We start from the raw sequence: 20,204 nt of genomic DNA, 5'->3' as shown, positions 1-20,204 counted from the left end.
ACCATGGCTTGGGCCAGGTGCACCTTAGTCCTCAAAATGACATCTTTGCTTTTTAACACTTTAGAGAGGTCTTTTGCAGCAGATTTTCCCAGTGCAATACGTCACTCGATTTCTTGACTGCTGCTTCCATGGGCATTGATCGTGGATCCAAGTATCATGCCGAATCACCTCTGCCATGTTCTATCGGCTAAAAGTGACTCACTAAGGTCGGCCCAGGTTCAGTGAGAAGGGACAAGAACCCTTCTTCTCAATAGAAAAAAAAAAAAAAAAATAGAAGGAGTGCCAAAAAGCGTGCAGACATGTTTTAAAACTGCACACAGGGAAGGCCTCAGTACAATGTCTGGCCCCGAGTGATGCTCGACTGCTGTTAGGTGTTGAGACCAAGCCCCTGCCCTCATGAAACCAGAGGCCAGGCTGGCTTGTCCAGGGCCACACAGATAGTTAAGGGACAGAGGTGTGGCTGCAAGTTGGTTTCTTTAGGATGGAGAAGATCCCTTCCCCCTACTAGGCTGCCACTTGTCTTCTTGTAACAGCAGACAAATCCCAGAATTCCAACAAGGAGCAGCAAAGGTCTTCTTGGCAGTTATTTCTTCCCTTTGCACTGAGTGGCAATGAACAATGCCTGATCCTCTGGCTATGAGCAGTATTTATGGAGCGTTACTGGGACCCCTGGTGGCGCAATGGTTAAGAGTTGGCTGCTAACCAAACAGTCGGCAGTTCGAATCCACCAGCTGCTCCTTAGAGACCCTGTGGGGGCAATTCTACTTTGTTTTCTAGGGCCACTATGAGTTGGAATTGACTCAGCGGCAATGGGTTTGGTTTTTGGTTTTTACCGGAGCCCTGGTAGCACAGTGTTTAAGAGCTACAGCTGCTAACCAAAAGGTTGGCTGTTCGGATCCACCCGCTGCTCCTTGGAAACCCTATGGGGCAGTTCTACCCTGTCCTGTAGGGTTGCTATGAGTCAGAATTGACTCGATGGCAATGAGTTTGGTTTTACTGGAGGCTACCTTTTGGTGGCTGTATCTCTTTCAGGGAACTGTGATGGGTTCAGAGATCTTTATGGAAATACTGGGGCTGCCTGCATTTCCTCTTTCCTTTAGTGGGCCGCTGATGTACTGGGAGAAAGTGCTACCCTGATACCTTGCTTTGGCTGGCCTTGATTTTGAGCCACTCAACTAGAGCCCTTCTAAGGAGGGGCTTCTTGATCTGGTCTAAGACTTCCTTTTGAAAATCCAAGTAAAGCAAGGGATGCTCACTTCTGAACAGCACACAATAAAGAGATTTAAAAAATTCCAACAATTTCAAGGGATTCATGGCATCTTGGATCCCTGTTGTTGTTGTTAGGTGCCATTGAGTCGATTTTGACTCATAGCAACCCTATAGGGCAGAGTAGAACTGCCCCATAGGGTTTCCTAAGCTATAATCTTTATGGGAGCAGATCGCCTGGTCTTTTCTCCCATGGAGCCACTTGTGGGTTCGAACCATCAGCCTTTCGCCTACCAGTTGAGCACTTAACCAGTATGCCACCAGGGCTTTTCTTGTTCCCCTGAAAGGTTAAAATCCTTTGGTTTGAACCTTCTCTGTCTCTATCCCTTACTTCCTGATTTTAAAAGAATTTTTAGCTCATAACTGCAAGTGATCATTTTTTTCAAACTGAAGGCTCTGTAGTCTCATGATGGTGGTTAAAGGCAGTCTCACTAACATCCAGTTACTGAGAGCTGATTTCTAAGACAATGTTCTGGAGATGGCATGGACTTCCCACTTATTGCTGTCGTTCTGGCTAGCCACATGGTCTCCTCCATGGCAGTCTGTGTGTATGTCACACAAGAGAGGGGTTGAGTTTGGGAGGCTGAACCCACATAGGTGAAGCTGTGAAGCAGAGGCTTGTCTGAAGGTTCCTCCCTTCCATCTTTGATCATGGTTGTCTGCAAGGACATGGATACTCAGAACGGCGCCTCCTTCCCTACTCACCTGCAATACTGTCCCTATCCCTTACTCCCCCCACTCACTCCCTTGGCATGTGTTGTTCAGGGACATGCCTATGAGCAAACCACTTATTCATCCAAGTTTAATCAGAATTCTGTCTTTCGGTAGCTGTCACTGTTACCTGGGGGGAGCTTGTTAAAAGGGAAGATTTGGTGGTCTCACTCTTAGAGATTCTAAGACAGTGGCTTTAGTGGGGGCCAGGAACTATGCATTTATAAGTCCCCTGAGGTGATTCTGGTGGAGGTATCTCCTGGTCACACTTGGATAATCCCATGGCCCCAGAAAATGAGCAAGGACATGTATGTGAGCACATGACCTTATTTTCTGCACATAGAGCCCCTCTTCTGAGTGGTTTGCATAGAAAGACAACTGTTTACATAATGCCCAACTTTGGCTGAACATTACAATTATCCAGAGAAATACCCACAATATTTTATTATAAAATTTAAGACACATAGAAAATTTGGAAGAATACTAGAGGGAAGCTCATATACCCACTGCTTAGATTCTACAATTAATATTTTGCTATATATTTGCTCTATCGCATATCTATCCATGCCTTTGTACATCCAACCATCATCCATCCATCCATCCATCCATCCATCCATCCATCCATCCATCCATCCATCCATCCATCCATCCATCCATCCATCCATCCATCCATCCATCCATCCATCCATCCATCCATCCATCCATCCATCCATCCATCCATCCATCCATCCACCCATCCGTCCATCCACCCACCCACTCACCCATACACCCACCCATCCACTCACCCATCTACCCGCCCACCCATCCATCCATCCATCCATCCATCCATCCTATTTTTTTAATGCATTTCAAAATAAGTTGCAGACATTACATTTCACCTCCTAAACACTCTAGCAAGCACATCATTAACTAAAATTCAATTTTTCTTTATGATTCTTTATTTTACATAAAAATTACATACAGTGAAGTGTTCAAATATTAAGTACACCACTCTCTTTTTGACAAATCCATATACCCATGAAACCTGAACCCCTATCTAAATATCCATTTCCATCACCCCAGAAAATCCCCTCATACCTTTCCGGTTAATCCCTGCCTCCGCCTCCCCATCAGATGTGATCAAGGTTCTGATATTTTCCACCATAGAGTAGTTTTGTCTGTTATAGACTTTTATAAAAATGGAATTAAGCAGTGTGTACTCTTTTGGGTAAGGCTTCGTCCTTCTGGGAAGGTTTTGAAACTTCTAATGTCCAGGCTCAGCGAAGAAGAGGAAGATCTTCGATGAGATGGGTTGGTACAGTGGCTGCAACAATGGCTCAAACACAGCAATGTTTGTTCTGTTGTCGCTATGTTCTAGGGTCGCCATGAGTCAGAACTGACTCAACGGCACCTAACAAAAACAATGTCCAGGCTGCACCCAGAACAATGATATCAGGCTTTCTGGGGGGTGGGCACAGGTATCAGGAGCTTTTAAAGTTTCCCAGGTGCAGCCAATTTGAGACCCACTCATTGGTTATTCAGTGGTAGAATTCTCACCTTCCATGTGGAGACTTGGGTTCAATCCCCGGCCAGTGCACTTCAGGTGCAGCCACCACCCATCCGTCCTTGGAGACTTGTGTGTTACCATGATGCTGAACAGGTTTCAGCAGGGCTTCCAGACTAAGAGAGCCTAGGAAGAAAGGCCTGCTGATCTACTTCCAAAAATCAGCCAATGAAAACTGTAATAGATCTCAATGGTCCAATCCACAACCATTCATGGGGATGACACAGGACCAGGTGGTGTTTTAATCCATTGTGCACGGGGTCACCGTGAGTCGGGGGCCGACTTAACAGTAACTGATAACAACAAGCACTTTAACAACGGGACCCAAGGCCACAAACCAAGGTTATCACAAAGAATGTGTGCTCAAGGCCAGAGGAGGGAGATGTCTTTGGGTTTCTTGGTGTCCCTCAAATCATACAGACCTGGTTGAATCAATGGTGGGAAATTTATGTAACCTCTTTGTGCCCTTATATTCTCACCAGAGATGGAACAGAGAGCATTCACTGTGTTCCTCCCCAGCTTGCTGGTGGGGTGTGAGCTGCGTAACGTTGGAAAGCTCTTCACAGACATGAAGGAGTGAGCCATTATTTATTATTTGCACTGGGCCAAATACTGCCGGCCTGTGCCCTCTTCAGCCCTGCTGGGTCCCTGCACGTTAGATTAGAATAACTTCCCCAAGTGTATTAGGAGGTTAATAAATCGAGAAAGCCCTTGAGGGAGCACAGGGCCCCTTTTTAAATTTTAATCACAGATTAAAGAGCGAGCGAGAGGAGACATTTGCTCCATGAGAACAGGGTTTTACAGTCGCTAGCCTTGCCTTAGTTGTTTGAAAAAGGCTGCCAGAAATTGGGTAAGCATCGCTAAGGGAAAACAAAACAAAACAACCCCCCCCAACCCACCAGCACCCCTGCCACCTGCTCCCGTGAAAAGGCCAATTCAGTCTGCTGTGGTTGAAAACGTTCTCGGGGGCGTTCGTTAGCTGGCGGCCGCTTGAGGATGCAGTTTGGCCATGGATTTCAATATTCCCTTGTAACGTTTTACAACCCAGACCCGGCGACAATGGCGTCATTCATTGCACTGGCTCATGTGGATCAGAATGTGGGTTGGGGGGGGGGGCAAGCCGGGGAGAAGCTGGTCCGAGGGCTCCAACACCCAGAGCGAGCCGGGGTAATCAGGATCCCTGCTTGTGTGTGTCTGGAGAGCCTGGCCTCCCAACTGTGTCCACAGCGTGCGGGGAGCTGGTTGTTTCTGCAGGGAGCAGCGGGATTCTACATACAGTCGATTGATGGGCTGATCTTGACATTGCCTGGGAAAGGTCCAAGTCTGTTGTCAACAGGATGCTTTATATGCAACAGGATGGTTGTGTTGCCTGAACAGATGGTGGCAACAGTCCCTTACTGTCAAATATAAGTTAGCTGGCAAGAACTTTAGGATAGGATTGACCTGGGTTTAAAGCTCAGCTGTACCTCTTCTTGGCTGTGTGATCTGGGCAAGTTGATTAACCTCTCTGAGCCTCAATTTCTGCATCTCTAAGTTTAATCATTCCAATGAAGTGGGGCTCTTGCCAGGATCAAATAAGGGAATGCTATATAAGGCATTTAGTACTGTGCCTGGAATATTGTTATTGTTAGGTGCCACTGAGTTGATTTTAACTCATAGTGACCCCATGTGACAGAGTAGAACTGCCCCATAGGGTTTTCTGGGCTATAATCTTTTTTTTTTTTTTTAATTGTACTTTAGATGAAGGTTTGCAGAACAAACTAGCTTCTCGTTAAACAGTACACACATTGTTTATGACACTGGTTAACAACCCCATGACATGTCAACGCTTTCCCTTCTCAACCTTGGGTTCCTTATTACCAGCTTTCCTGTCGCCTCCTGCCTTCCAGCCCCTGCCCCAGGACTGGTGTGCCCCTTTAGTCTCGTTTTGTTTTATGCCTATGTCCAGTCTTTGGCTGAAGGGTGAACCTCAGGAGTGACTTCATTACTGAGCTAAAAGGTGTCCCAAGGCCATATTTTTAGGGTTTCTCCGGGCTCTGTCAGGCCTGCAAGTCTAGTCTTTCTTCCTGAGTTAGAATTTGTTCTACATTTTTCTCCAGCTCTGTCCAGGACTGACTATTGTGATCCCTGTCAGAGCAGTCAGTGGTGGTGGCCGGGCACCATCTGGTTGTACTGGACTTAGTCTGGTGGAGACCGTGGTAGATGTGGCCCATTAGTCCTTTGGACTAGTCTTTCCCTTGTATCTTTAGTTTTCTTCGTTCTTTCAGGCTGTAATCTTTACAGGAGCAGACAGCCAGGTCTTTCTCCCGTGGAGCCCCCGGGTGAGTTCAAACTGTAAACCTTGGGGTTAGCAGCTGAGTGCTTAACTGTTGTGCTACTAGGGCTGCTTGTCTGGAACATGAAGAGGCACTTCAAGAAAATTATGGATGATGATGATGATGAAGAGGAAGAAGCAGCAGCAGTCCTCTGTTGCTGCCCCTCTTCCCAGACACACAAGGTGCTTCTCAACTTTGACTTTAATTCACTTGTGCCCTACCTTCTTCACCGATGCTCTTAAAGATGTAGAGGAACATACTGGATCTTCTCATCACAAAGACTTTAGAGATCTCTGCCATATTGACCTCATATGTCTCACTTCCATCAATGACCCCAGTGGAAATTACCCCACCGTTGTTCGGCTCTAACATTTCTTCCCATTGCCTCTATAACCCCATACCATTGGAGAAGTCATGTCACACTCCCACACCCCTATTTCTACACCTCTGAAATGGGCTGGTGGACATTCAGTTCCTAAGAGAGACTTTAAGAGGAGCCCTGTTGGCGCAATGGTTATGCACTCGGCTGCTAACCAAAAGGTCGGCGGGTCAAACCCACCATCGGCTCCTTGGGAGAGTGATGTGGAGATTTGCTCCCATGAAGATTACAACCTAGGAAACTCTATGGGGCAGTTCGACTCTGTCCTATAGGATCACTATGAGTTGGAATTGACTTGATGGCAATGGGTTTGGTTTTTGGTAAGAAAGACGTTGATGACTGGTGATGATGTTTTGAGCTCTTTAGAGAGGGACAAGCTGTAAAGGGCAAGTGATTATTAGACTATTACTGTCTTGTCACTTCTGTGAGTGTTAGTAATCAAAAGCAGGATTTGGCCTTGCTCGGAAGTAATTTTGCAATTTGGCAGTGCTGGAGCTAATTCCACGGAGTCCATTGATACATTCTCTTGTAAATTCCCTCTGCCAACAGTTTTTTTTTTTCCTGGTGTTATTTTCTTTAATTAAAACAAAACAAAACATTCCCGATTAAAAATATAAAAATAAAAGAGATTTCTCCCTTCCTCTGGGAACTCTGACAGACCAGAAGTCAGCGGACCTTAATAGAATGGCCAGAGATTTGACAACATTTACGTTTTATTATTATTTTTCTTTCTTTCTTTTTTTTTCCATTACATATCCTGAACCACAGAGCAAGAGCTATAAAGCTAATTCATTGCATTCAGCCTCCCCGCCCCAGGGGAATAGCCTGACTGGTGTGGCTGCTTAGGGTGGCTCCAGCTTGAGTTCTGAGATGTCACATGCCAGGGCAAAACTCCACGAGGAGACTCCAGGGTGTCGTGAGGGTGTCTGTGGCCTCACGGAAACTTGGCAGACACTCTGCGTCCCCTGCCTGACCACTATGACGTGTTTCCACATGACAGGCAAAGGCAGGGATGCAGGGTGGAGGTCATCACACCCCTGAGCGGGAGAGGAAGTGGGGAGGGAGCCTTGGGCCCCAAATCCTTGTCCCCTAAGAGAATATTATTATTGTTATTTTTAATCGATATTTTATTTTCTTTTTGGTGAAAATATACACAGCAAAACCCGCTCCCATTCCTCAGTTTCTGAACATAATGACTAGTGACATTGGTTACATTCTTCACATTGTGCCAATATTCGCGTTGTTTCTGTCCTAGTTGCTTCACTTCCATTGACTTAAACTCCCAGCCCTTGGACCTTCTCGTCTATGCTTTAAAATAGCTGTTGTCCATTTGGCCTTATACAGATAATTTTTTAAAAAAGAACGTAATACTCAAGGGTGACAATCTTTATTTTGGGGGCTGAGCTGTAGCTTAGTTTAAAGGTGACTTCAGGGGATAATTTTGCTTCAAGGTTTGAAGAGTAATGCAGGGTAGTGGTCTCGGGGACTCCTCCAGCCTCCATAGGCCCAGGAAGTCTGGATTCTTCAAGAATTTGAAGATCTGTTCCACATTTTCCTGCTTTTCTATTGGGATCCATCTAGTGCATTCTTGATCAAAACATTCGGTAGTGGTAGCTAGGCATCGTCTGGTGTTTCTGGTTTCAAGGTAGAGGAGGTGTGGTTCATGGAGACAATCAGCTGTGTAGTTCTGTTCCTCCTCTGACTCTTGGGTTTCCTTCTTTCTCTTTTGTTCCATACAAATAGAGACCAATAGTTGTATCTTGGATGGCTGCTTGTGGGCTAAAAGCATATATATATACATACATATATATGTATTTGAATTGTGCTTTAGGTGAAACCCTGGTGGCATAGTGGTTAAGAGTTCGGCTGCCAACCAAAAGGTCGGCAGTTCAAATCCACCAGGCGCTCCTTGGAAACTCTGTGGGGCAGTTCTACTCTGTCCTATAGGGTTGCTATGAGTTGGAATCGACTCGACAGCAACGGGTTTGGCTTTGGTTGTTTTTTTTTAGGTGAAAATTTACGGAGCAAATTAGTTTCTCGTTAAACAATGCGCATATTGTTTTCTGACATTGGTTGCCAACCCCTTGATGTGTCAACACTCTCCCCTTCATGACCTGGAGTTCCCCATTTCCATTCATTCAGTTTTCCTGTCCCTTCCTGCCTTCTCGTCTTTGAAAAGCATATTACTTTTGAAAAAAAACGGAACAACCAATTAGGAGATTGTATAGAAGTTTTTTTGTTTTTTTTTTTAGAAGACTGTCAAAGTTAGAATTCTGGTTGTGTCTCTTTCCAGCTCTGTGACCCTGGGCCTCAGTTTCCTAATCTGTGAAATGGGAACCACAACAGTATCTCTTTCATAGGGTCACTGACAGTGACTGATAAGTACAGCTGTATGTATTTGGGATGACTTTGGGTGTGCTCTTTGATTTTAAAACCTAAGTATTTATTTCCGTTACATTAGAAGAACTGTAATTAGCACCACAAGCCCATAATTGCACAGATATTATTGCTTAGAGTGAGGCTGAATGTATCTGGGTAAAAAAGTCAGTTTAAAAAAATGTATTGTTGAAGAATAGATGGTCTGGGTCATGGCAAAAATTGTGACCGACTGAAGTTTGGAATTTATTGATATATATATTCATTCGAAGGCAGGGCTTCTTACCCTGTTTTGTACCATGGGCTCCTCTGGCAGTTTGGTGAAGCCTATGGACCCCTTCTCAGAATTAAAAAAAAGAAACTAAACCCATTGCCGTCAAGTTGATTCCAACTCACAGCCACCCTAAAGGACGGAGTAGAACTGCCCCATAGTGTTTCCGAGGAATGACTAGTGGATTCGAACTGCTGACTTTTTGGTTAGCAGCCAAGCCCTTAACTGCTGTGCCACCAGGGCTCCATATTCAATATAGTTATCGAAGTATTTTTTTAAATGGAGATATAATGATATGTGTACTTTGTAACTTCCTTATGCAACAGGAATTAGTGGCAGGCCTAAAACTACTGTAATTTGGAAGTAGCAATGAGCATAAATGGTATTTGTAGATGTGTGCAACCACTGCAATGTGATAAGAAATTATTCGATTTCTATTTATTGACAATCACTAAAAACCTATTGCCGTCAAGTCAATTCTGACTCATAGTCACCCTATAAGACAGAGTAGAACTGCCCCATAGGGTTTCCAAGGCTGTAAATCTTTATGGAAGCAGACTGCCATATTTGTTTCACATGGAGCAGCTGGTGGGTTTGAACCACCGACCTTTTAATTAACATCTGAACACTTAACCACTGTGCCACTAGGCTCAACAGTCACTAGGGCTGTTAATATCACTGTGGCTTGTTGATTAACTGCATAATGGAAGGAGATGCTAAATTTCAATTAGAGGTTAATGAAAATTCAAATTCAAGTTCACACCTTTAAACCCCCCCCACCCCCCCACCCCCCCCCCACCCCCAGTTAAGATCTCCAAGTCAAGGAGAGAGGCTTAGAGAACTGTTTCTTGCTGAGAAATTTTATGGGCTGAAACCATCACATATCGTTTTGTTAAGGCAATAACAATAGTTTTACTGCGTGCCAGGTGCAACTTTCTATTGGATTGTTTTCAACAGTCTTGTGAGCTTCCCAATTTACAGATGAGGAAATTGAAGTTCAGAGAGGTTAAGTGCCTTGCCCAAGGTCACACAGCTAGTAGACAGCAGATCTGGTGTAGAACATGTAACTTCCTGATTCCAACGCCTTTCTTCTTTTTACTGAACCCTGATTCTTAGATGCTTAAGTGGAAATCAGAATCTGGTGGGTTGTTCAGAGAAGAGACGGTCTCTGGGGGTCTCAGGGAAGAACCCTGTGGCTTCTCTAAATGCTTTCTGTATTTTCCCATATTACAGATGGGGAAACTGAGGCTTAACTAGGCAACCAGCCTTATCTGAGCTCACAGGATTTGAGTGGATATTGAGCTGCACGTGCCATGGGCTGATGGGGGTAGAGAACTCATTTCTGAGGTTTTATGAAGAATGCGTATTTCCCCAGAGGCAGCAGCTTTTCTGGGTCTACACACGACCTGAGAGCAGGTTCAAATCTTGTTCTGCCCGTTTCTGTGCCTTAGTCTTCAAAGTAACATCTTTGTTTTTTAACACTTTAAAGTAGTAACTCCCCCTGGGGGGAGAGGGGGTGCTTTGAGTATCCTCATCTTTGTTTTGTTTTTTTTTTTTTTGCTTTTCTTTCAAGCAGGGCTGCTGTGTGGTTTTCAGCTCTGTTTCTATTGCCTTTTTCACCCAAGGGGCCATGGTGGTGAGGGGCATGGGAGGATGAATGGGGACACTGGAGGGAGCCACATGTCACTCCAGGACCCTGTAACTATTTGCTCTACTTGTGGGTATATTCCACCAAATGCCTAGTCCTCCCCATCCATCTTTATTATTATTATTATTCAACATGGAAATGTTTGTATCGACTTCATAAACTCCCACTGTGGAAAAAAAAAGAAGTCAAGTAATACAGATATAAGGAGCCCTGGTGACACAGTGGTGCCCTGGTGGTTCAGTGGTTAAGAGCTCGGCTGCTAACCAAAAGGTTGGCAGTTTGAGTCCATCAGCTGCTCCTTGGAAGCCCTATGGGGACAATTCTACTTTGACTTATAGCTAAAATTGACTATGAGTTGAAATTGACTCAGCGGCAACTGGTTTTTTGGTGACACGATGGTTAAGCATTTGGTTGCTAGCCAAAAGGTCAATGGTTTGAACCTACCCAGAGGCCCCAAGGGAGAAAAGACCTGGCAGCCTGCTCCTGTTAAGATTACAGTCTAGGAAGCCCTATGGGGCAGCTCTGCTCTGTCACATGGAGTCTCTACGAGTTGGAATCAGCTGGATGGCACACAACATCCACAACCACAATACAGATAGACACAAAGTAAATAGTGATCTAAAAGTTTTACCATAGTTCTACTTACCAAAAGTAGCCAGTGGCAATCATTTCATAGTTTAGGTCAAGTTATGCGTCCTGCCTCTTCCACTTAACTTAGCTTCTACAACTTCCTATATCCATGCATATACAGCCTTTTCATTCTTTTTTAAGGCCGCATAATATTTCATTGTTTAGCTCTATCACAGTTTACTGAATTATGGATGATGACATCTAGGTCATTTCTAACTTTTCCCTGTTACAGACAGTGCTTCAGAGGAAATCCTTACAAGTATGTCTTTACACACTGACTAGGACAGCTTATTAGGCAAATTCATAGTAATCAGTTTGCAAGGTCCAAATTGTTGTATATTGTGAAAACGGATGCTGTCAAATTGCCTTCCAGAAAGAATGAGCCAAATCACCCTTCCATCAGCCCTGCACACGGTAACAGTTATTCTCCGAACGCGTGAATTCTTCTGTCCAACTTCCTCATGAATATGAGGCAATTGAAAAGACCATGGCTTGGATCAGGCACACTTTAGTCTTCAAAGTGACGTCTTTGCTTTTTAAAACTTTAAAAAAGTTTTTTGCAACAAATTTTCCCAATGGCAATACATCGTTTGATTTCTTGAGAGCTGTTTCCATGGACATGGATTGTTGATCCAAGTAGAACGAAATCATTGACAACTTCAGTTTTTACGCCAGAAAGGGAACTAGCGGGTCCAAGTATCTATAGAATAAGTTGAAATAACCCAAAATGCCACATATGTTTATTTAATGTTAAGAGGGGTTTTTAGCTGGGAGTGCACATTCACCTTTCTGCATACGTATAGAACTATTCATAAACCTACTTGCCTAATGCATAAGACATGAAAAGTTAGTTCCCAAATATTATGTCCATGGCATTTTGTGTACATGAATATAACTGGAGTGCATTGCTTATCAAAGACCTTTTTGTTTCTTCTCCTGTGACTTTTCTGGTGGATTCTTTGAGCCAAGGTTTGGCTAGTGGGTGGATCTGTGTCAGGGCATTGATAAACTTCCTTTCGCATCTTCTCTCTTTCAGTAAAGAATACCCTGTGGTTCCCAGGAGCACAGTGAGGCAAAAAGTGGCCTCCAACCATAGTCCTTTCAGCAGCGAGTCCCGGGCTCTGTCCACCTCATCCAACTTGGGGAGCCAGTATCAGTGCGAGAATGGCGTCTCCGGCACCTCCCAGGACCTTCTGCCCCCACCCAACCCATACCCTTTGTCCCAGGAGCACAGCCAAATTTACCATTGCACCAAGAGAAAAGGTGGGTGTGACAGCCCCTGCCTGTCTTGCGTCTTCCTTTCTCTCTTCCTTCTTTTGGTTAAAGAAAATAAGTATGCAGGACTACACTAATTTATTTAAAAAATGGAAGCAGCCCAAGACTACATAGAGATGGTAAGAAATGCAAACTCTGCAGGTAAAACTAAAGCTCCCTTGATATGTCTGCCGCCAATTGCAGCCCCTTCCTTAGAGGAAATGTATTTGAAATGTCCAGGCCCATTTTATTCATGTGCACACCCATGCACATGCACACATACACACACACATGCACACACAGGCACACATTATTTTGTTCTTTCTTTAGATATAAAGGACATCATGATGTATATGGTTTGCAACTTGCTTTTTTTTTTTTTCACTTAGAATATGTTTTAGATAGCTTTTCTCGGACCTAGACTTATCTCATTCTTTTTAATTGCTGACGAGTGAGTATCACCTAGAAGGCTGAAGGGGAGTTTACTTTGTCACCTCCTGCTAGTGGACAGGGAGGTGGCTCCCAGCAGTCCCTGGCTGTGTTACAAGCCATACCACGAGGAACCTCCTTGTAATTGTACACACCTCCTTGGCATACGTGCCTGCGTTTCTCCCGGGATGGACTCTGAACTCTTCTTTCCTTTCCAGATCAACTGCCCCCCCTCCAAAAAAAATTACTACTGAAATTTTCCCTCCCATCCCCTCTTTAAATAGACTGTGCTGGTGTCTGGGGCACTCCGTGATTTCCGTTGCCAAATAAGGAACTAGTGACTTTTTCCTAAGTCATCTGAGTCCAAAGGAACTGCCTTAAAAAAGGGAAATCTCTGGGGACTGTTTTGTGAGCCAGAATTGAAGGGGTTGGCATGGGTGTTTGCTTGAGTTCAGCTCGTAGAGCAATTGCCTGGTGTGAGCTGCAGACTGGTGCAGTGGGGAGGGTGTGAGTGATGGGGGCCAGGCAGGGCTGGGTTCGAATCTTGACTCTGTTACCAGCTTCTTGTGAAACCTCAGGAAAGTGTCTTAGCCTCTCTAAGCCTCCATTTCCTGCTCTGTAAATGGCGATGAGTTCCTAGAGCACCTGGTATTGGTAGTACCCTGTAAGTAGTAGCTATGATTGGTTAGGAGTCCCTGCGTGATACAAATGGTCAACCTGCTCGGTTGCTAACTGGAAGGTTGGAGGTTAGTGCCCTCTCAGAAGTGCCTCAGAAGAAAGGCCTGGCAATCTACGTCCAAAAGGTCAGCCACTGAAAACCCTATGGAGCAGAGTTCTACTCCGATATACACGGGTGGCTATTAGTCACAGTCGACTCAGTGGGAACTGATAACTGGTTATGATCAGGTAAGTGACAGGTCTAGTTCCAGAAAGCTAGTCTCTGGGAAAACGAGGAGAAGGCTACTCACCTGAGAGAGGGCTCAAGAAGACAGACACAGAGGGGACTGTGTAGCCTAGTGCTTATACCCATGATCTCCAGAGTCAGACAAATGGGTTGAATCCTGCCTTCGCCATTTGCAAACTTCCGTGATGGGGGCAAGATACTGAACGTCTCTAAGCCTCCGTGGTGTGTGTGCGTTTTAACCTGTAAATTAGGGCTCGTGGTAGGACTCATCTCATAGTCTTGGTGTGCTGATGCCATGAAATTGTGCTTGTTGTGTGGCTAGCATGGAGGCCCTGGGTGGTGCAAAGGATTAACATGCTCGGCTGCTAACCGAAAAGTCGGAGATTCAAGTCTACCCAGATGCACCTCAGAAGAAAGGCCTGACGGTCTACTTCTGAAAAAAATCAGCCATTGAAAACCCTGTGGAGCACAGTTCCACTCTGACACCAACATGGGGTCACCATGAGTCAGAGTGGACCCAACGGCAGCTGGTTTTTAGGTATTTAGTACAAGGACGACTCATAAGTAATAGCTGTTATTGTTCTAAAAGGCCCAGACTTTCATCTTCAGAGTGTCCTATTATACCTCAGGAGCCCTGGTGGCACAGTGGTTAAGAGTTACAGCTGCTAACCAAGAGGTCAGCTGTTCAAATCCACCTATGGGGCAGTTCCACCCTGTCTTATAGGGTCGCTGTGAGTTACAATCGACTCGACGGCAACAGGTTTGGTTTTTTGGTTTTTGGTATTGTATCTTACCACTTCAGTAGTTAAAGTGACTAATTTGTGAGTTCAGTGCCTGGCACCTGGACCTTATTTAAAAATACACACACACACACACGCACACACACACACATCATTAATAAGAACCAATAGAAATGGATGCTTCGTGGCCTTCCCAGCATGCAGCTGGAGTCACACGGGGAAAGTCACAGTTTGACAACCTGACATTTACTGAGCTTGTGCTTTCAAGCCCAAGCATGGGGCTGGGGCACTGACCTGGGAGAGGCGGAGGTTTCCAGACTTGCCTGAAGCCCATTCAAACTCCCTGGAGCTTGAGGGCCTGAACAATATCACTTGAATAGGCTCCCTGGCCTGAGTCCCAGCATATTTGCTGCAGGATGGGCTGGGGACCAGATGCCAGCAAACATGGCTGCCTCTTCAGACTCAAGCAGGGGTTAAGAACGGCCCATGGAACATGGGTCTCTGCTCACAGGTTCTGTTTTATGTTATATTTATTTATTAATATTATATTTAAAAAAACCTTCTCAACAACGCTGTTAATAGCCCTCCTGCTCCTGCTGTTGTTAGCTGCTTGCTGTCAGGTCAGCCCAGACTCATGGTGACCTTACGTATAGCAGAACAAAACATCGCCTGGTCCTGCGCCATTTTCATGATTGTTGGTATGTTTGAATCCGTGGTTGTGGCTTTTGCGTCGTTTCATGGAGGGTTTCTCTCGTTTTCACTGACCCTCAGCTTTACCAAACATTGACAGGATGTCAATCCTGATAGAAAAGGATTTTCTAGCGATTGGTCTTTCCTGATGACCTGTCCAAAGTAAGTAAGACGAAGTCTCGCCATCTTCGCTTCTAAGGAGCATTCTGGCTGTATTTCTTGTAAGACTGTATTAATCCACTTTACAAATAGGGAAGCTGAGGAAGGTGAAATGACTCATGGTAGGTCTTGAAGGTGGGATTCAAAACTAAGCCTGGTCTGTGGACTCCATAGCCTGTACCCTTAACCATCACCCTATACTGCCTGTTACCTTGGCTTGTCAGCTACTAGGAGCCCTGGTGGTGCAGTAGTTAAGAGCTTAGCTGCTAACCAACAGGCCGGCAGTTCAAATCCAGCAGCTGCTCCTTGGAAACCCTATGGGGCATCCCATTCTGTGTCCTATAGGGTCGCTATGAGTCAGACTCGACTCAACAGCAATGGGTTTGGTTTTTTTTGTTTGTTTTTGGTTATCAGCTACTATCTCAAAATACCATCCTTCACTCGAGAGTCTGCTCTGGGGGCCATGTCAAGCCTCACAAGTTTTGCATTAGGGAGCTCTGTTGATGAAATTAATGCCAGACCAAAAGAAGGAGAGGAAAAAGTTAAAAAGCTTCAAGGCGCTTTTTAGATTTGATACTTACAGTGGCATTTTTGAAAACGCATTCCTGAAGGATGCGGTGGAAGGCTCTGAACGAAAGGCTAATGAATGTCTTTTGATTCTGTGAGCTGTTGACTTTCATGGGTCACTTAGCAGGAGTGTCAGGAGAACATGAGATCAACATGGCGTGGCCACTGGGGATGCTGGAGTCGGGGATAGAGGGCAGACTGGTTCAGTGCAGTAGTAATTCCAATAGCTGACACTTTTTAGCTATGTGACCATGAGCAAATGGCTTCACCTTTCTGGGCCTCAACTAGCTTTTCTGCAAAATGGGGATAACAATAGCACCGAAACTATAAGGTTGTTACGAGAGGGAATGAGATAATCCATGTAAAGCACCTTGAATAGTGCCTCGCACGTCTAAGTGCCCGGAGAACGTTAGGTAGCCACCTCCTCTGCCCTTATGAAGCTCCCACCATTGCAAACAACGAACTATGTTGTTGCTATTGTTAGCTGCCATCAAGTTACCATGACTCATGGCAACCCCATGCACAATGGACCAAAACGCTGTTCGGTCCTGCACCATTCCCACAATCAGCTGTGGATTGGACCGTTGTAATCTGTAGGGTTTTCATTGGCTGAGTTTTTGGACGTAGATTGCCAGGCCTTTCTTCCTAGTCTGTCTTAGTCTGGAAGCTCGGCTGAAACCTGTTCAGCATCATAGCAACACACAAACCTCCACTGGCAGATGGGTGGTAGCTGGTGCATTGGAGGGAATCGAACCTGGGTCTCCTGCATGGAAGGTGAGAATTCTACCACTGAGCCACCACTGCCCCTTAACTAACTGTAGCCATTTAATTAAAACTGTGATTGAATGCTTTAAAGGAGGTGTTCAAAGGGCTAACAAATATCAAACTAGGGTGTCAGATTGGGGCCTGGGGTCGGGGAAGAATTTAAGCTGAAATCCAAAAAGAGCTGGATTTGAGTAGGAAAAGAGGGGAGGTGAGTAGCTTTTTTTTTTTTGGCATGTTTTTCTTTTTTAAAATTTATTTATTGTGCTTTAGGTGAGAATTTACCAATCAAATCAGTCTCTCATACAAAAAGCCATACACACCCCGTCGTGCACCCCCAGCTGCTCTCCCCTTAATGAGACAGCACATTCCTCCTCTCCACCCTGTATTCCCTGTGTCCATTCAACCAGCTCCTATCCCCCTCTTCCTTCTCATCTCACCACCAGCTAGGAGTTGCCCACATAGTCTCATGTGTCTACCTGAGCCACAAAGTTCAATCCTCACCAGCATCATTGTCTGTCTTATAGTCCAGGCCAATCCCTGTCTGTAGAGTTGGTTTTGGGAATGGTTCCAATCTTGGGCTACCAAAGGGTCCGGGGACCATGACCATCAGAGTCCCTCTGGTCTCAGCCAGACCATTTAAGCCTGGTCTTTTTATGAGAATTTGAGATCTGCTTCCCACTGTTCTCCTGCTCCATCAGGGATTCTCTGTTGTGTTCCCTGTCAGGGCAGTGATTGGTGGTAGCCGGGCGCCATCTAGTTCTTCTGATCTCAGGCTGATGTAGTCTCTGGTTTATGTGGCCCTTTCTGTCCCTTGGGCTCATATTTACCTTGTGTCTTGGGTGTTCTTCATTCTCCTTTGCTCCAGGTGGGCTGAGAACAACTTACGCATCTTAGACGGCCACTTGCTTACGTTTAAGACCCCAGATGCCTCTCACCAAAGTGGAATGCAGACCATTTTCTTAATACATTTTGTTATGCCAATTGTCCTAGAAGTCCCCTGAAACCATGGTCCCCAGACCCCCATCCCTGCTACTCTGGCCTTTGAAGCATATGGCTGTATTCAGGAAACTTCTTTGCTTTTGGTTTAGTCCAGTTGGACTGACTATCCCTGTGTTATGTGTTGCCCTTCTCTTCACCTAAAAAAATTTTTGTCTACTACCTAGTTAGTGAGTATCCCTCTTCCTCCCTCTCCACCCTTGTAACCATCAAAGAATATTTTCTTCTGTGTTTAAACTTTAATTAGAGTTCTTATAATAGTGGTCTCATACAATATTTGTCCTTTTGCAACTGACTAATCTCACTCTGCGTAAGGTCTTGCAGATACCAGTGAGTAGGTTTTCAGGCATAGAAGAAAGGATCCCCTCGGGCAAAGGGGGAACTTTCTGCCTTTGGGGAAGGAACAAAAGTATGGGGTGCTTTGAGCCCAGAGCAAGGGGGAAGAGGTGGGAAACAAGACTTGAGGGAGGTACCTCAAGTGCAGCCACCACCCCGCTGTCAGTGGAGGCTTGAGTGTTGCCACGATGCTGAGCAGGTTTCAGCGGAGCTTCTAAACTAAGACAGACTAGTTAGAAAGACCTGGTGATCTACCTCCAAAAATCAACCCTGAAAACCCTGTGAATAACAATGGTCCAATCTGTACGCAATCGTGGGGACGGCGCAAGACTGGGCAGCATTTAGTTCCGCTGTTCACAGGGTCACCGTGACTTGGGGCCACTCAATAGCAGCTAACAGCAACAATAAAAGAAGGCAGGGCCAGCATCCTGCCAGCCCTTGCAGACCACCTGAAGGACTTCAGATTTTATCTGAACACCAGTAGACAGCCATTGGAGGGCTGAGGGTTTTAAACATGTGAGTGCTGTAATTCGGGTTTTGTTTTTATGCTGTGATTGGAGGAGACGAATATTGATGCCAGAACCCTGATGTGTGACTGTTGGGGAGTCAGAGGCGTGAGGTGATGATGATTCAGACCAGCGTGTGGGGAGAAGACAGGGATGTGGACGGAATTGGGCCTTAGCGCCTGGTTGGAGATAAGGAGGTGAAGAACTAACCCTTTTCACAGACGCAGAAACTGAGCCTGGGAGAGATTGCGTAACTTGCCCAAAGTCATCCAGCTACTGCGGGGCCTGGTCCCAAATTCACACTAAGGCTGTGCACCCTGCAGAATTTCTTTCAGCCATCCCCAAACCTCTGCCCTTCTCACCTCCCTCCACCCGCAAAAGGGAGCTCTTGGGGACAGGGAACATTCCAGCCAAGCTCCGTCTGTCCCGCCTCAGAGACAACAAAAAGCAATTCATCATCAGCCTCCACACTGTAAAGTGATAAGGAATCAGCGGAGGTTTCCTTCCAGTTTGGGATTCCCGCTAAGTGATAACTCCTTGGGTGGTTTCCCCCTGGCCCCTGCCTGCTCCACTATCTGACTTCCCCTCATTGTCTGCCTCCTGTCCAGCGTGTCTAGGAGTCAGGCCCACTGAAATGTCAAAGGGCCAGGCAGGCCAGAGGGCTCTCTTGTGTTTGCAGCTGGCTGTCTCCAAACTATCTCTGCCGATGGATGGAGCCAAAAAAGCCGGGAAGGGCTTTTATCAATGCCACTCAATCAAATCCGGATCCAGGGTCCTGGGAGTGCGCTTGTCTGTCTGTCTTTCACCCCTCCCAGCCTGACTCCCCACTTTTGAAACCAAAGGCAACTCAAATAAAGATTATAGGGCAAAGCCATATACTGAGTTGGATTTTCAAAGGGAAGTCAGAGATGGGGAGGGGAAAGGGGAATTTTGTATCGTAAAGGGTTTTGCAGGGTGCATTTTCTCATCGCTGTTTGCCTTTTTAGAGCAGTTTTACATCTTTTCCTTTACGACATGCTCACCGCAGTCTTTGAGCTGCGGGGATGTCCTTCACCCCTATTTTGCTGGGAGCAAACAGAGGACTAAGAGAATGAGTTCGATTCTCAAGGTTATGTGGCTGGTGAGTGGCAGATCTAGGATTCATCCACCAAAGAGATATTTATTGAGTATTTACTATGTGCTGTAGTCCCTGGGTGGTACAAATGCTTCACGTGCTTGGCTGCTAACTGAAAGTTTGGAGGTTCGAGTCCCCCTAGAGGTGCCTTGGAAGAAAGGCGTGGTGATCTACTTCCCAAAACCCAGCCATCGAAAACCTTATGGAGCACAGTTCTATTCTGACACGTATGGGTCCCCAGGAATCAGAGTTGACTCAACAGCAACCACTTTGTACTGGGCGCTGTGCTGGGTGCTTGGGATACAATGTAGGACCAGATGGAAAAGGCTCCTGCTCTCATGAAAGTTGTATTTTAATTGAGGGAGACAGATAATAAGCAAATAAATAAAGTTACTGATTTCAGATAGTGGCTAACTGAGATTTGAAGCAGTGTCTTTTGTCTTTTGAGTCTCAGTCGAGAATCTGCCTACAATACCGTTCCAGTCTTTCCCATTGCCATTTAAACTAAGGGCATGGGGACACGCACACACACACACACAAAATCAAGCAATCAATCAATTAGCCAATCCATAAGGGTCAAAGGTCACCACCTTTTTATGTCCCCT

General features: G+C 45.5%; 1 protein-coding gene across 10 annotated transcripts in view; it reads left to right on the top strand.

Moving 5' to 3' along the window:
* TBX5 (T-box transcription factor 5) overlaps positions 1–20,204 on the top strand; it is a 109,399-nt gene that overhangs the window by 82,766 nt on the left and 6,429 nt on the right. For all 10 annotated transcript variants that reach the window (XM_049865241.1, XM_049865237.1, XM_049865235.1 and 7 more), the window contains one exon: positions 12,176–12,402. In XM_049865241.1, the coding sequence (XP_049721198.1) occupies positions 12,176–12,402 (227 nt within the window). The remainder of the gene's footprint in view (positions 1–12,175; positions 12,403–20,204) is intronic.

The sequence above is a fragment of the Elephas maximus genome, chromosome 22 (genome assembly GCF_024166365.1).
Source record: "Elephas maximus indicus isolate mEleMax1 chromosome 22, mEleMax1 primary haplotype, whole genome shotgun sequence".
Classification (NCBI taxonomy): Eukaryota; Metazoa; Chordata; class Mammalia; order Proboscidea; family Elephantidae; genus Elephas; species Elephas maximus.
The sequence above is the reverse complement of the archived record's forward strand: the minus strand, read 5'-3'. Positions and strand labels throughout refer to the sequence as shown.